The 17294-nt window shown below is 39.4% G+C and overlaps 1 protein-coding gene across 2 annotated transcripts in view; it reads left to right on the forward strand.

Annotated features, from left to right (window-relative positions):
- EXD1 (exonuclease 3'-5' domain containing 1) overlaps positions 1–17294 on the forward strand; it is a 35012-nt gene that overhangs the window by 12994 nt on the left and 4724 nt on the right. For both annotated transcript variants that reach the window (XM_047074502.1, XM_047074503.1), the window contains 7 exons: positions 135–262; positions 3685–3743; positions 7369–7455; positions 10613–10717; positions 10800–10880; positions 15924–16067; positions 16732–16923. In XM_047074502.1, the coding sequence (XP_046930458.1) occupies positions 135–262; positions 3685–3743; positions 7369–7455; positions 10613–10717; positions 10800–10880; positions 15924–16067; positions 16732–16923 (796 nt within the window). The remainder of the gene's footprint in view (positions 1–134; positions 263–3684; positions 3744–7368; positions 7456–10612; positions 10718–10799; positions 10881–15923; positions 16068–16731; positions 16924–17294) is intronic.

A 17294-nucleotide genomic window follows, 5' to 3' on the forward strand; every position in this document is an offset into this window, starting at 1 on the left:
TAATAGAAATGAGAAGAAATAGATGTTTCTTCTATCTTTTGATGGCACCTTTAAATCAATGTGTGGCTAAATCTGTGTAAGGCATCAGCAAACAAAGAACAAGTTCACCTGAGTGTTGTTTTTTGTAAGCATAGTCTAAATACAGAAAGAACAAGGATGGATAAAATGAAAGGTGAAGATCTAAACATATGTGAGCCTTCTTCTCCTGTCCCTGAGTCACCAACCACCTCTCTGCTGAATCACCTCAAGTATAGCCCATCAGGTAAGTACTGGGGCTCTGAATTGTCTAGGCTAGCTCTATCGTGGTCTAGAACTCTTCAGAGTTGACGTAACTGTGAGTCAAGGTTCTGTATGGAATGCTCAGCAGGGCCATTGCTTCTAGGCTCTGAATTAAGATAAAATACTGTGATTCATTTATTTATTTAATATTTTAGGATGTACTATATACCAGACATTTAGGATACTGAAGTGTAGTATCTCTGCCCTCGTTGAGCTCCATTATAGGAAGCAGACACTAAATAAGATAAATCAGTATAAAATATGCTGGTGCCAAATGCTAAGGAGAAAAAAAATAGAAAAAAGGGAAAGAGTGTGTGAAGAGGGTGGTTTTACAATTTTAGGGTGTTTAGGACAGGCCTCACTGAAATGGTGACATTTGAGCAAAGGCCTGAGGAGATGAAGGATTGAGCAGTGTGTATCTGAGGGAAATGTTTTTTAGGCAGAAAAAAGAAGAACTACTAAGGCCCTGAGATAGGAACGTGCCAGGATCTTGAAGGAATAGCAAGATCAGTGTAGCTGGAGCAAGGAGAAAGATAGATGAAGTCAGGTAGGCCTATCATGGAGGTCATTATAGATCATTGAAGAGACTCAGGCTTCTACTCTGAAATGAGAAGAAAAGCCATTGGAAGATTTTTGGTTTTATCATTTCTCTAATGACTAAGAATGTTAAGGATCTTTTCGTGTCCTTATTTTCCGCCTGAATATTTTTGGTGAAATGTCTGTTCATATCTATTGCACATTTTCTTATTGGGTTGTTTTATTATTATTCAGTGTTGGGAGTTCTTTATATATTCTGGATATAAATCTTTCCTCAAATATGTGCTTACAAATATTTCTGCAAGTCTGTAATTTGTCTTTTTATTCTCTTAAAGTATGTCTCAAAGAGCAGACATTTTTAATTTTGATAAAGTAAAATTTATACATTTTTTCTTTTATGGATCATACTTTTGATATCAAGAAGTTTTTTCCTCAGTCACAGAGGTTTTCTCCTATGTTTTCTTCTAGAAGCTTCATGATTTCAGCCTACATTCAGGTCTAGGATCCATTTTTACTTAATTTTTGTACACGATGTGAAGTATGGATCAGCATTTGTTGTTTTGTTTTGTTGTTGGATGAGAATAGCCAATTGTTCCAGTACCCTTTTTTGAAAAGACTGTTATTTTCTAAATTACCTTTGCACCTTTGTCAAAAATTAGTTTTCTATATATATGTAGGTTTATTTCTGGACGCTATATTCTGTTAGATTGATCTATTCTGTTAGATTGATCTATTTTCTTGTATTTATACCAATACAAGACTATTTTGTTTATTGCTTTTTTAAAAACTGTTTTGTTTATTATTGATTGATGATAGATCTTAAAATCAGGTAGTGTTAGTTCTCCAACTTTGTTCTTCAAAGTTGTTTTGGATATACTATGTTCTTTGCATTTCCCCATGAATTTTAATTTTTTTAAATGTTTATTTATTATTGAGAGACAGAGAGACACAGAGTGTGAGCAGGGGAGGGGTAAAGAGAGGGGAAGACACAGAATCTGAAGTAGGCTCCAGGCTCTGAGCTGTCAGCACAGAGCCGGATGCGGGGCTTTAACTCACAAACTATGAGATCATGACCTGAGCCGAAGTCTGTTGCCTAACCAACTGAGTCATCCAGGCTCCCCTTCCCCATGAATTTTAGAATCAGGTTGCCAAAAAACCTTTGAAATTTTTACTGGGATTGCAATGAAATTAGTAGATCAGTTTGGGGAATATTGGCATCTTAACAAAATTGAGTATTCCAGTCTCTTAACCCCGTGTATCCATCCCTGAGATCTTTAATTTCTCAGCAGTGTTTTGTAGTTCTCAGTTATAAGTTCTACACATCTTTTGCTGTATTTATCCCTAAGTATTTCACATTTTATATTATTATAAATGACATTTAAAAAAATTTCTACTTCCCACTGGATAGTATCGAGCAGAAGAATAACATGATCAGAATTTTGTTTTAACAAAGTTATTCTGGATGCTATATAGATCCTGAGAGAAGGACAAAAGTAAAAGCATGAATACCTGTTAGGCTATTGAAATAATTTTAAGACGAGTTGATACGGTAGCTTGGACCTTAGTGGTAGCAGTATCTTAAACAGTGGTGGAATTCTGGATGTATGTTGAGGCATAGCCAATACAGTGTACTGGCATGTTAGATGGGGATGTGAGATAAAGAAGGGAATCAAGGATGAGTTCAGGGATTTTGGTCTGAGTAGCCTGAAGTATGGAGAATGATTTAACTGAGATGAGAACCATGCTGGGTGGAACAGATTTGGGGAGATGATTAAGAGTTTTGGTCCACTGAAGTCTGAATGTAAGCCTAGAGATGAGGAGAAAGGTCTGACACGGAGATACAAATGCAAGAGTTAGCCCATAGATGATATTAAAAGCCTTGAGACTAGATGAGATCACCAGAAGAGTGAGTATGGATAGAGAAAAACAGGTGTGTGGACTGTCCTATGCCACTCCAAAGTTTTAGAGGTTGGAGATGAAGAGAAACTGTATGTTATGTTATACCTCTAAGTATTTAAATTGCATGATTTAAAAACGTAAGTAAGGACCCAGAGAAATCCAAAAGTATGGGCTATGGCCCATCTCCAGGACTGACTTGTTTTAAAGCATTATTTTTTTTTAAGTTTATTCATTTATTTTGAGAGAGAGAGCCTGCACAAGCAGGGGAGGGGCAGAGAGAGAGAATCCCAAACAGGCTCCACGTTCTCAGCACAGAGCCCAACAAGGGGCTTGAACTCACAAACTGTGAGATCATGACCTGAGCCAAAATCAAAAGTTGGTCGCTTAACCGACTGAGCCACCCAGGCACCCCTAAACTGTTATTTTTTTTTATTATTATGAACATCCTTTTAAAAAGGACATGTCTAGGTGAGTGTATGACTTCGGCTCAGGTCAGGATCTCGCAGTTCGTGAGTTTGAGCCCTGTATTGGGCTTTGTGCTGACAGCTCAGAGCCTGGAGCCTGCGTCGGATTCTGTGTCTCCCTTTCTCTTTGTTCCTCCCCCACTCCCACTCTGTCTCTCTCTCAAAAATAAATAAAGATTAAAAATAATGATTTTCGAAAAGGGCATGTCTTAAAATATTGAAGACATAAATCTATGAGGAGGGAAACATTACTGGATTTTCACAGGAGATGATTAAATAATCTAATTCATCAGATTATCATTGGTGGGGCTTTTGTTTATTCTCATTTGAGAAACAGGATGCTAGAGTGTTCACTGTGTAATGCGCTGATGCAGGTGATAATGAAATAACATTAGACCTTTGAGTTGCAATAGAGGAGGAATTTATGAGTATGGCTAAAATTAGTGGGAGGGCAATTCTATTGCTAGAGAAGACAAACATACCTATTACCATCATTCTCCTGCAGAAGAAGAGGAGGTGACATACACAGTCATTGATCAGTTCCAGCAGAAGTTTGGTGCTGCAGTAAGTATTTACCTTCCTACTATTGTCTGCATGTAGGTATCATGTTTATGTCTGATAAATTGGTCTCTTATTAAAGGATCATTGATATTTTCCCTAATAATTCAACAAAATAGGGGCGTCTGGGTGGCTCAGTGGGTTGGGCGTCCGACTTCAGCTCAGGTCATGATCTCACAGTCTGTGAGTTCAAGCCCTGTGTCGGGCTCTGTGCTGACAGCTCAGAGCCTAGAGCCTGCTTCAGATTCTGTGTCTCCCTCTCTCTCTGACCCTCCCCCGCTCATGTTCTGTCTCTCTCTGTCTCAAAAATAAATAAGAACATTTTAAAAAATTAAAAAAAATAACAATTCAACAAAATATATGAGTGCCTGCTATATGCCAGGCCTCGTTCTGAGGTCTGGGGTAAATAATAATAAAGACAGGGGCGCCTGGGTGGCTCAGTTGGTTAAGCGTCCGACTTCGGCTCAGGTCACGATCTCACGGTCCGTGAGTTCGAGCCCTGCGTCGGGCTCTGTGCTGACCGCTCAGAGCCTGGATCCTGTTTCAGATTCTGTTCCACTTATTTCACTTATTTCACTTGTTTCCATTGTCTCCCTCTCTCTCTGACCTTCCCCTGTTCATGCTCTGTCTCTCTGTCTCAAAAATAAATAAACGTTAAAAAAAATTAGAAAAAAGATAATAATAAAGACGAAGTTCCACCCATCAGGGAGTTTATATTTTAATGCAAGAAAATAAACAATTGCATATTACCCGGTGAAAAGTGCTATGAAGAAAAATAAAGTGTGGTTTGAGGAGTAGAGTGCAAGGAGTTCCTATTTTATATAGGGTGGACAGAGAAAACCTCTGTGAAGAGAGGACATTGGAACAGAGACCCCAAAGAAGGGAACTAGCTATTGGATATTTAGGTAAAGAAGTTGAAAAAAGCGTAATTATCAAGTGCAAAGACTCTGAGGATGAAGCACACTTAACTTGTGGAGGAACAAACAGCAGGGATGCCAGACCACAGTGAAGAAGAGAGATAGGAAATGGAAAGGGTCAGGTGGAAGATCGGGCAGGGCATTTTGGACCATTATAAGGATTCTGAATTTGACTTGAGTAGGATAAAAAGCCATTGGCAGTTTTAGAGGTGAGTCAGATATTTTTTTTTACTCCTATTTAAAAAAATTCATTCTAGATTCTCTTTTTAGGCATCTATAATCATATATTCAGACATGACAGTAACTATTCAGCCTAGCGTACAGTTCACAGATGGACTTCAGGGGAGTCATTAAGCTTTCTGTTTAGATGCAAGCTTATACTTGTGCATGGGTGCATTTTTTTTTAATGGGAGAGCATTAGCTTTCCATGGATTCTTTTTTCTTTAACCACTTAAATGAGATGTAGTTCACATGCCCTAAAATTCACCAATTTAAAATGTATAGTTCACTGGATTTTAGCATATCTATAGAGTTGTAAATATGTCACAAAGAATTTGAAAACATTTTCCTTTTTTTGAAGTTTTTTTGTTTTTGTTTTTAAAGTAATCTCTACACCCAATGTGGGGCTGAAACTCACAACCTGAGATCAAGAGTCACTCTACCAACTGAGCCAGGCCAGGCACCCGTAGACATTTTCGATACCCCCAAAAGAAACCCTACACTTGGTAGGTGTCACCGCCATTCCTCCCCAGTCCCCAGCCCTTGGCAGCTTTTCTGCCTCTATGGATTTGCCTGTTTAGGACATTTTGTATAAATGGAGTCATACAATATGTAGTCATTCGTGACTGGCTTCTTTTGCTTAGCATATTTTCATGGTTGATGTATTTTATAGCATGTATCAGTGTTTCACTTATTTCCATTGCCATATAATACTCCTTTATATGGATATACCATATTTTATTTATCCTTTCACCGTTTGACTTCTTCCTACTTTTTGGCTATTATGAATAATGCTGCTATGAACATTCATGTACAAGTTTTTGTTTGCACATATATTTTCATTTCTCTGGGATAGATACTTACGAGTGTAATTGCTGGATCATCTAGTAACTCTGTGTTTAACTTTTTGAGAGTCGACCATTGTTTTCCAAAGGTGCTATACCATTTCACATTGCCACCAGCAGGATATGGGGGTTCCAATTTCTCCACATTCTTACCAAAACTTGTTATCTGTCATTTTGATTGTAACCATCTTAGTGGTGTGAAGTGGTATCTCATTGTGGTTTTGACTTACATTTCCATGATGTATAATAATGTTAAATGTTTTTCATGTGCTTACTGCATATTTATATGTCTTCTTTGGAGAAATGTCTATTCCCTTGCCCATTTTTTTTTACATAGGCTTCACGCCCAACTTGGGGCTTAAACTCATGATCCTGAGATCAAAGAATCACATGCTTTACCAATTGAGCCAACCAAGTGCCCCTCCTTTGCCCATTTTTAAATTGAGTTATAAGAATTCTTTATATATCAACATATTCTTTGAAGGGTCAAATGATAATAACAAAAAATAAGGTAAGAACCTGGAAATTTGAAGAGGTTGTTGGAAATTCTTGTCAATAGGGAAATTCAGGTTTTGTTTTCAAAGTTCTGCAGCCTTCTTGCTATTGCCTGAGGATGGAACTAAAATTCAGTCCCTTTTTTTAATCATTGATGAAAGATACTCAATGCAGAACACTCTATGCTCTCTAGAGGAAGATATCATGCTAGTGAAAGTTACCGTGTCCTTCTATTCTTGAGTAATTTGCCTGCCTGTAAAATGGGGAGAATCTTGTATCATATAGATGTTTTCATAGATTATGGATTAAGGATTTTAGAAGTGTATAATGTTTTGAAATAGGATAAGATTATAGATAATTGAAGGACCAGCATGTGTTCTTGGAATACCGTGACATCAGTTTTGAGTCACTTAATGAATCTAAGACTTTAAGGGACCTATTGAGTTCTTGTTTCTCTCATTCTGAACAGTATATACTGTGAGACTCAGCCACTATGTGAGTTCCCTTCTGGTAAAGTAAATTGCCTGTGTCAGGGCAGTGTTCTTTGCATGAGGAATCTGGTCATAAGGACAGAACTCTTTTGGGGGTTCCTGGGTGGCTGAGTCGTTAAGTATCCAACTCTTAATTTCAGCTCAGGTCACAATCTCATGGTTTGGGAGATTGAGTCCCACGTCGGGCTCTGTGCTGTCAGCCCAGAGCCTGCTCAGTATTCTCTCTCTCCCTCTGTCTCTCTCTGCGCCTCCCCCTGTTCACTCACACACTCTCTCTTTCTCTCTTAAAATAAATAAATAAACATTTTTAAAAAGATAGAAATCTTTTGCTATAGTATCAGTGATAACAAAAGGTATCTGAGTTTTCAACTCTTAGCATCTAGAATATGATTTATTTTCCAGTTGTGTAATAATTTTGCAAAAAATAAAAAGAGGATTAGAAATGTTCAGTGTTGTGCGTGCATGTGTGTGTGTGTGTGTGTGTGAGAGAGAGAGAGAGAGAGAGAGAGAGAGAGAAGCAGACTTGTGTTTTGGGTAAGTCAAATTTTGTAAGTTTAGAAAACATTATCCACTTTGTTAATTGCTAGCCATTTTACTTGTGCCATTCATGATGTCATAATTGGAACATTTATTCCCTAGAGATTTTCTTCCTTTTTCTCACCAGATGCTTCACATCAAGAAGCAGAGTGTCCTGAGTGTGGCAACAGAAGGTGCTAATGTGTGTCGTCATGGGAAGCTGTGTTGGCTTCAGGTAAAAGACACTTTAAACTTTTTATTTTGAAATAATTGTGGATTTACTGGCAAATTAATTTTAATTGTCTTCTTAACGTCACCTCAGTGTCACTGTCCTATAACTTGTTTGGAATGTCTTTTACTCTTCTAGTACTTTCTCTTTTCAAAAGGAAAGATGGGCACCTGGGTGGCTCAGTCAGTTGAGCGTCCAACTCTTGATTTCAACTCAGGTCATGATCCCAGCCTTGTGGGATTCAGCTCCAGGTTGGGCTCTGCACTTAGTGGAGCCCAATTGGGATTTCTTTCCCTCTGTCCCAACCCACCCACCGCTCATTCTCTGTCTCTAAAAATTAAAAAAATTTGAAAAAAAGGAAAGAGCTTCTGTCACTTTATAGGTTCACTTTTATAATCATCATTGCTGTGCTCATCAAGGCTCTGTTTGAGGTCTTCTTTCCCAGCTCTGTTCTCTCACCTTAGATCTATGAAGAATTTCAGAGGCGGCTGGCTGGCTTAGTGAAGTGTGTGACTCTTGATCTTGGGATTGTGAGTGCGAGCTCCACGTTGGGTGTAGAGATTACTTAAAATAAAATCTTTAATTTAATTAATTTTTTAACGTAGTCTCTACACCTAATGTGGGGCTTGAACTTCCAACTCCAAGATCAAGAGTCATGTGCTCTACCAACTGAGCCAGCCAGGTGTCCCAAAAATAAAATCTTAAAAAAAACCCACACAGACACGTGAAGAATTTTTATTTTACCTTCTGGTTGGTAGCATTCCACAGCAGTATTCTGCCACATTATTTTCATTTTCATGGACCTGGGAGATGCCAGGTAAGGATCCCAATTATGTCAAAAGATGTTTGTAGTGAGCCTTGAAAAGTTATAGGATGGGCTTTGGATCAACCTCGGCAGCATCAGTTTTTAAGGGGGGGCAAGAAAACAGGCTGAATATTCTTTGAGTCAGGAACTACCTCTACCTATTGAGATTATCAATTTTATTATTATTGGCTATCTGCCCACTTCTCAGGGTTACAATGAAGTATGTATCCTAAATAATTCAATTCAAAATATGAAAAAAATTATGTGAGAACCTAGTCTCTTGGCATCATTTTATGGTGAAAAATCAGAAACCACTTTAGTTAACAATAGGAGACATTACTGTAGATTTGATAGATCTTACACAGCTGCCAAAAATTGATGACGAGTACAATGTAGAAAAATGTTTGAAAAGTTATGAGTGGAAAACAGCAGGATATAGAACTGAAGGCATATTCTCAGAACCATATACATTGTTTGCATATGAAAAATGGAAAGGAGCAATGTGTGGCATGTATTGGTTCACCGAAGAAATGTCTAAGCTATACATGCTCCTAGTTCTGTTCTAGTTGATATATGTGCAGTGGTGAATCTGTTCTCTCACAGAGTTTATAGTCTAGCAGAGAATTACTCTCCAAACTTTTATAATGTGCCTATTCAGTTCGTATAGTTAAGGAAGTAGAGAAAACACAGGGAGTGTCTATTTTAAGTGTCATAATTTAGCAGACAACATGAAAGATCTGAGAATGGGTGCCAGGTAGGCCTGGAAATTGTAGCTATATCAACAGCTCCTAAAATGACAAAGATGGCATTAGACTGCCATGTCGCTGGCTCTCTAGACCTTATTTGATCTCTCTTTGCCTTCATTCTCTGACTTAGTAGATTATCCAGCAATATAGTACTGCCTTTGTGACCTTCATGATCAGAAACAATCTGAAATTCTTATAATTGTATAAAATTGATCTAAAAAGCCACGTTTCACATCCTACCATTTGTGGCACTTTATTTGTTGCCTTTTTAAAACTGCTAAAGGGCAGAGATCTTGTCTTATGAGTAGTATTTTTTTTCATCTTCATTTATTTGAGAGAGAGTATGTGCGTATGTGCTTGGGTTGGGGGTGGGCAGAAAGAGAGGGAGAGAGAGAATCCCAAGCAGGCTCCTCACTGAGCTTGGAGCCTGATGTGGGCCTTGACCTCACAACTGCAAGATCACCACCTGAGCCGATACAAGAGTCGGAGGCTCAACCAACTGAGCCACCCACATGCCCTTTTTATGAGTAATTTTATGTAACATCTAACACAACCATGCATATTATGAGACTCAGAGAAATAGCATTTTTTGTTATTAACAATGAAATGCTGTTCCTTCCCTTTCAACCTATAATCCTTGGATTGCTAAAATGCCATGCGTGAAAGGTAAAACATTAAGTTTGAGACTGTAAAAAGCAAAAAGCTAAATCCACTAGCTTGTGTCTCTTTCTGTTCTTTTGAAAAATCAGTGATAGTTTTTCTTAGATTATTTTAAACTTCTTTTTCCTAAGAATCACTGAGTGCCTATTGTTTACTTTAAAAGTGACAAAGAGGGGCATCTGGGTGACTCAGTTAAGCGTCTGACCTTGGCTCAGACCATAATCTCATGGTTTATGAGTTCGAGTCCCACATCTGGCTCTGCACTGACAGCTCAGAGCCTAGAGCCTGCTTTGGATTCTGTGTCTACCTCTGTCTCTTCCCTGCCCCGCCCCTGTTTGGGCTCTGTGTCTCTCACTCTCTCAAAAATAAATAAACCAAAAAAAAAAAAAAAAAAAAAAGTGAGGATGTGAGGAGTGCCTGGAGGCTCAGTCAGTTGAGTATCCAATGCTTTTTTTTAAATTTTTTTAAATGTTTATTCATTTTTGAGAGAGAGAGACAGAGTGTGAGCAGGGGAGGGGTAGAGAGAGAGAGGGAGACACAGAATCTGAAGCAGGCTCCAGGCTCTGAGCTGTCAGCACAGAGCCTCATGTGGGGCTCGAACCCACAAACCCTGAGATCATGACCTGAGCCAAAGTCAGACAGTCAACTGACTGAGCCCCCCAGGCACCCCAGCATCTGATTCATGATTTTGGCTGGGGTCATAATCTCGTGGTTCATGGGTTTGAGCCCTGTGTTGGGCTCTGCACTGGCAGTGAGGAGCCTGCTTGGGATTCTCTCTCTCCCTCTCTTTCTGCCCTCTCCCCAGAGACTGTCTCTCTCAAAATAAATAAATAAAACCTAAAAAAAAATAAAAGTGAGGATGTGAAATATTTTATCACATGTCTTTCTTGATCCTCAGATCCCCTTCCCTAGTTCTTTTTTATCCTTTGTATGTCTGGATGGTCTTTTGTAGGTAGCCACAAATAGCCGAGTTTACTTATTTGACATTTTCCTTCTGGGAAGTCGTGCTTTCAACAATGGACTTCAGATGGTATTAGAAGACAAGAGAATTTTGAAGGTGAGTGTGTAAGCTGATTCCTCAGCTATTAAGATTAGCAACCAGGTTCTAATTACTCTGTCTTTGTCTTCTGATTCCTTAGGTTATCCATGATTGTCGTTGGCTTTCTGATTGCCTCTCTCATCAGTATGGAATTTTGCTGAATAATGTCTTTGACACACAGGTACATGCGGGGAAACCATAGATTCAGTCCAGCATATATAGCTTTTATAGGAAATAGGGCTTATCTGATGAGTGATTGAATTGTTGTGTGTGCCTCATTCTTGTCCACTTGTCATTTGGTGAACTGTGAAAGCACTACAGAAAAGTTACTTAAAATTATTTAGGATTTTTTCCCCTCATTTTGCTCCAGAATTTGTCAAATAAGAAGCAAACTCTGGGGCATCTGGATGGCCCAGTTGGTAGAGCATCTAACTCTTGATCTCAGAGTCATGAATTTGAGTCCCACACTGGGTGTAGAGATTACTTAAAAAATAATAATAATAAAATCTCAAAATTAAAAAAAAAAGAAGCAAGCTCAATATTCTACAGCATTCAAAAACTCAAAGGATTTGGAGGTCATTCAGAAGCCTGACATGAATCACTTAATGTGAGGTAAATAATCACATCTGTGCCTTTAGCACATATGTATCAGTTAGGATTGATGGCTAGTCAGCATGTAGCTCAGAGAAGCAGGTTGTCTTAGATATGCCCCCAAAGCCTATTCTAGGCCAAAAATAGCCTGAATATATGTGGTTTTTCTCTGCTCTAAAGAACTCTAGAGAAATAAGAAATCCTTAGTTTATACTAACTAGCTCTTAGAGCTCATGTGTGTTTCTGGTTTGGCTGTGAGAATAGTAAAACCACTAGTTTTCATTATGTTTTCTTTAGGTTCTTCTAGTCTTCTAGGTTTATGCCAGTTAAAGGGACATGTTGAATACATAAGCCTAGTGCCTTTGGAGAGGTTTAAGATAATGAGTTAGCCAGTTATCTTTTTTTTAATGTTTACTTATTTTTGAGGGAGAGAGAGAGAGAGAGCACATGCACATAAGTGGGGGAAGGGCAGAAAGAGAAGGAGGCAGAGGATTCAAAGCCAGCTCTGCACTGACAGCATTGAACCTGATGTGGGGCTCAAACTTAGGAACCGAAATGTGAGATCATGACCTGAGCTGAAGTACACACTCAACTGACTGAGTCACACAGTCATCCCTCATTTTATTATTATTATTATTATTATTATTATTATTATTATTACTATATTTTAAATAATCTCTATGCCCCAGCCAATTTAAAGAAATTTTTTTAAATTTATGAAATTTATTGTCAAATTGATTTCCATACAGCACCCAGTGCTCCAAAAGGTGCCCTCCTCAATACCCATCACCCTCCCCACCCTCCCACCCCCCCCATCAACCCTCAGTTTGTTCTCAGTTTTTAAGAGTCTCTTATGCTTTGGCTCTCTCCCACTCTCACCTCTGTTTTTTTTTTTTTTCTTAAAGAAATTTTTAAGTTTATTCACTCAGAGAGAGAGAGAGAGAGAGAGAGAGAGCATGCACACGTGTGCGTGTAAGTGGGGGAGGGGCAGAGAGAAAGAGGGAGAGAGAATCAATCCCAAGCAGGCTCTGCACGGTCAGTGCAAAGCCCAATATGTGGCTGGAACTCAGAACTGGGAGGTCATGACCTGAGCTGAAGTCAGACGCTTAAATGACAGCCACCCAGGCACCCATATTTTTTTTAATTTTAAAAAATTTTTGGGGTGTCCGGGTGGCTCAATCAGTTAAGCATCTGAGTTCGGCTCAGGTCATGATCTCACAGTTCATGAGTTTGAGCCCCGCATCAGCCTCTGTGCTGACAGCTCAGAGCCTGGAGCCTGCTTTGGATTCTGTGTCTCCCTCTCTCTTTGCCCCTCCCCTGCTCACGCTCTGTCTCTCAAAAATAAACATTAAAAATTTTTTTTAAATAAATAAAAAATAAAAATGTTTAAATTAAAAAATTTTTATTTTAGTGAGGGAGAGTGTGGGCAAGTGGGGGAGAAGGGCAGAGGGAAAGAGAGAGAGAGAGAGAGGGAGAGAGAATCTTAAGCAGGCTCCATGCTCATCAGGGAGCCCAGCATGGAACTTAATCTCATAACCATGAGATCATGACCTGAGCCCAAATCAAGAGTCAGATGCTTAACCAACTGAGCCACCCAGGTGTCCCCTAGCCAATTATTTTTAGCAGATATTCCTAAAAGTTCAATTTTATGTTGTTAAATGTAGTTCATGTTTGCTCTTTATATATCTGCTCATGATGAACTTTATACCATTTCTCTTGTTTACATGTTCCTTGGACCTTCTTTCAGGATCTTTCACTATATGGAGATTATGTCTGGCTTCCTCCAAAATTTAAGAGAGAAGGGTGCCTGGGTGGCTCAGTCAGTTAAACGTCCAACTTTGACTCAGGTCACTATCTCCTGGTTTGTGAGTTTGAGTCCCCACATCAGGCTCTCTGCTCTCAGCCCACTTTAGATCCTCTGTCTCCTTGTCTCTCTGTCCCTCCTTCCCACTTTCTCTCTTCCAAAAATAAATATGTACATATAAAAAAAAAGATTCTCTGCCTCTGCCCCTCGCCTGCTTGTGTGCACACATACGTGCGTGTGTATGTGTGTATGTGTGTGTGTGTGTGCGCGTGCTCTCTTTCAAAAAAAATTAAGTGGTGCCTGAGTGGCTCAGTCAGTTGGGCATCTGACTCTTGATTTTGGCTCAGGTCATGATCTCATGGTTTGTGGGTTTGAGACCCTCACTGGACTCTGTGTTGGCAGCGTGGAGTCTGTTTGGGATTCTCTCTCTCTCTCTCTCTCTCTCTCTCTCTCTCTCTGCCCCTCTCCTGCTTGCTCTCTCTCTCTCTCTCTGTCTCATAAATAAATAAATAAACATTTAAAAAATTAAAAAATAAAAACTTCTTTAAAAAAAATAAAATGTGGCAGGGGCACCTGGGTGGCTCAGTCAGTTAAGCATCTGACTTTGGCTCAGGTCATGATCTCACAGTTTGTGAGTTTGAGCCCCACATCGGGCTCTGTGCTGACAGCTCAAAGCCTAGAGCCTGCTTCAGATTCTTTGTCCCCCTCTCTCTGCCCCTTCCCTGCTCATGCTCTGTCTCTTTCTCTTCCAAAAATAAATAAACATACATACATACATACATACATACATACATACATACATAAAATGGGGGTGCCTCGGCGGCTCAATCAGTTAAGACTACGATTCTTGGTTTTGGCTCAGGTTATGATCTCACGGTTCATGAATTCAAGCCCTGCATCTGGCTCTACACTGATAGCGAGGGGCCTGCTTGGGATTCTCTGTTTGCCTCTCTCTCTGCCCCTCACCCACTCATTCTCCATCCCTCCCTGAAATAAATAAACTTTGAATTAAATTAAATTTTTTTAATGTAAGAGAATTTCTCATTGTTCTCCTGAGGCCATCAGGCTTTTTTTTTTTTTTTTTTTTTTTTTTTAACATTTTTATTTATTTTTGAGACAGGGAGAGACAGAGCATGAACAGGGGAGGGTCAGAGAGAGGGAGACACAGAATCCAAAACAGGCTCCAGGCTCTGAGCCGTCAGCACAGAGCCCGACGCGGGGCTTGAACTCACGGACTGTGAGATCATGACCTGAGCCGAAGTCGGCCGCTTAACCGACTGAGCCACCCAGGCGCCCCAACTTTTTTTTTTTTTTAATTTTTTTTTTTTCAACGTTTATTTATTTTTGGGACAGAGAGAGACAGAGCATGAACGGGCGAGGGGCAGAGAGAGAGGGAGACACAGAATCGGAAACAGGCTCCAGGCTCCGAGCCATCAGCCCAGAGCCCGACGCGGGGCTCGAACTCACAGACCGCAAGATCGTGACCTGGCTGAAGTCGGACGCTTAACCGACTGCGCCACCCAGGCGCCCCACCAACTTTTTTTTTTTAATGTTTATTTTTGAGAGAGAGAGAGAGAGAGAGAGAGAGAGAGCACAAGTGCAAGAGGGCAGAGAGAGCGAGGAAGACAGAATCCGAAGCAGGCTCCAGGCTCTGAGCTGTCAGCACGTTAGGCTTCTTGATTAGACCCCATATGGAGACGTTGGCATATCTTTCCATATTTTCTTTTCACGTTTCCATAGTACAGGAAGCAAGAATTCAGAATTTTTCCAGTTTTTTCCCTTTAACACAATGTATTGATTTCCTATTGCTTTTGTAACAAATCACCACAAATTTAGCAGCTTAAAGCAAAATAAATTTGCTCTTTGACGGTTCTGGAGGTCAGCAGTCTGAAATCATTTTCACTGAACTAATGTCAAGATGTCAGCAGGGTTGGTTTCTTTTGGAGGCTCTGAGGGGAGTCTCTTTCTTTGCCTTTACAGGTGTTACCTGTATTCTTTGGCTTGTGGCTCCTGCCATCTTCAGAGTGCACCACTGCAACCTCTGCTTCTATCACCCGATCGCCTTCTCCCGTGACTATAATCAAATCTCTCTGCACCTCCCTCTTATTGTTACATTTAGGGCCCACCCATATAATTCAAGAGAATCTCCCTACCTCAATATCCTTACCTTAATCACTCCTACAAAGTCATTTTGCCATATAAGATAACATTGACAGATTCCAGGGGTTAGGATATGGATGTCTCTGGGGGCCATTATTTAGCCTGCCACACACAGATTAAATAATATGTCCAATTCTTAATTTTTTTAAAAGATTTTACTATTTTTAAGTTATTTTTACACCCAGCATGGGGTTTCAATTCACAACCTTGAGATCAAGAGTTTGCCTCCCAGTCGAATGCTCTACCAACTATGCCAATCAGGTGCCCTTCCATTTCTTAATTTTATTCGCTTTCCTTACCAACACTTTCCCAGAGTTGCTGATAAGTAATACAAACACTTATTGAAATTTATTTTCCTTTCTCCATTGTCTAAAGGCACCAAAGAGTAATAGATAACTGTAAGGCAGGCAAATAAAAGGAGTAGAAGACAAAGTAGACAAGGATACATTAAAGTTGGGTGATCCTTTTCCTTTTTTTTTCCTCCTAATTTTTTAGAATAAGTTGACTGAACATCTTTTCTGTTGGCATTATCTATCATGTGGGTCTTTGGGGAAAATGGTATTTAATGACATTTTTCTAAATATATTTCTATTTATGCCATGAGATAGGTCTCTATAAATATTCTATATTGTACAGACAAGTCTTTTTTTTTTTTTTTTAATGCCACAGGTAGCAGATGTCCTTCAGTTTTCCATGGAAACAGGTGGCTTTCTTCCAAATTGCATCAGTTCTTTACAGGAGACTTTAATCAGACACCTTAAAGTAGCCCCTAAATATCTCTCCTTTCTGGAAGAGAGACAAAAATTGATTCAGGTGGGTATTAAAGAATGTCCCATATGACATTAATTTTTTCAAGTGTTTTGTGAGCAGGATTATCATCATATTATATAGACAACTGACAGTTGTTATGTAAGCATATGAGCATTGCCAAAATCTTAATTGTTTCAAATGGAAATAGTTTGTGATCTCAAGTGAATAAAAGCCAGGATTCAGATTTGTACTCTGAAATAAATTTGCAATTCTCCAGGGGAAGAGAATTCCCATATTGTTGGGAATATGGATTAAGGTGATGGAAGAAAAATCATCCCAATTATTTCTCCAAAAGTAAGGTAAATTTTCCTTAGTTCCTAATAGCTCTGCCTACAAACTTAGGTCATGACTATATTGGCCTCAGTTTCGGTCCTATAATTAAGTCTACTTCAGTTTTGAATGAGAAGTCCTGATTGATTGATGGATCAATTGATTGATCCACCTCTCTCTTTCTCTCACCCTCCCACTCCATCTTTTCCCTCTAACATACACACACTCATACATACATGAATTGTTTGTGTATATTTTCGGAAGGCTAGCCAGAGTGTGAAGATAGAAGATAATAACTGAAGAAAATGACAGTAACTCCTAAGCAACTCTTGAATAAACATTTACTTTCTTTAAAGTTTTGCTTATTATTCAGAGAAAATTGTTTTGGTGTTTCTAGGAAAATCCAGAAGTGTGGTTCACACGACCTCTTTCACCATCTTTACTGAAAATTTTGGCCCTAGAGGCTACCTACCTACTACCCCTTCGTTTGGTACTCCTGGATGAGATGATGTCTGACCTAACCACCCTTGTGGATGGTTATCTAAACACCTATCGAGAAGGGTCCGCAGATCGCCTGGGAGGCACCGAGGTAGGTACAGCTGTCTGTGACTGTATTTTTAGGACTTCCACTTCTGTCTTGGTCCTCGTGGAGGGCACAGTGATGCCCACTTTTCACAGCTACAGCAAATCCTGAGGCCAACTTGGTAATAAATATTTTTGAAGGGGCTATAGCTTGGGCTTAATTCATCTCTTTGAGTACTTTTTCACAATATTAAGTTATGTTCTGTCAAGGAATGAATAAATTTAAGATTTAATTACTAATTTTTAAGAAGCCAGCATAATGTAACAGAACTGTAGACCTGGAGTTGGCAAACTATAGCCCTAAGGCCACGTCTGGCCCACAGATTGTTTTATGCAGCTCGAAGGTAAGAATGGTTGTTATAGTTTTAAAGGATTGTT

This window comes from Lynx rufus, unplaced genomic scaffold (assembly GCF_022079265.1).
Source record: "Lynx rufus isolate CCGP_SWC_20201006 ecotype Redwood Valley unplaced genomic scaffold, mLynRuf1.p SCAF_13, whole genome shotgun sequence".
Taxonomy (NCBI): domain Eukaryota; kingdom Metazoa; phylum Chordata; class Mammalia; order Carnivora; family Felidae; genus Lynx; species Lynx rufus.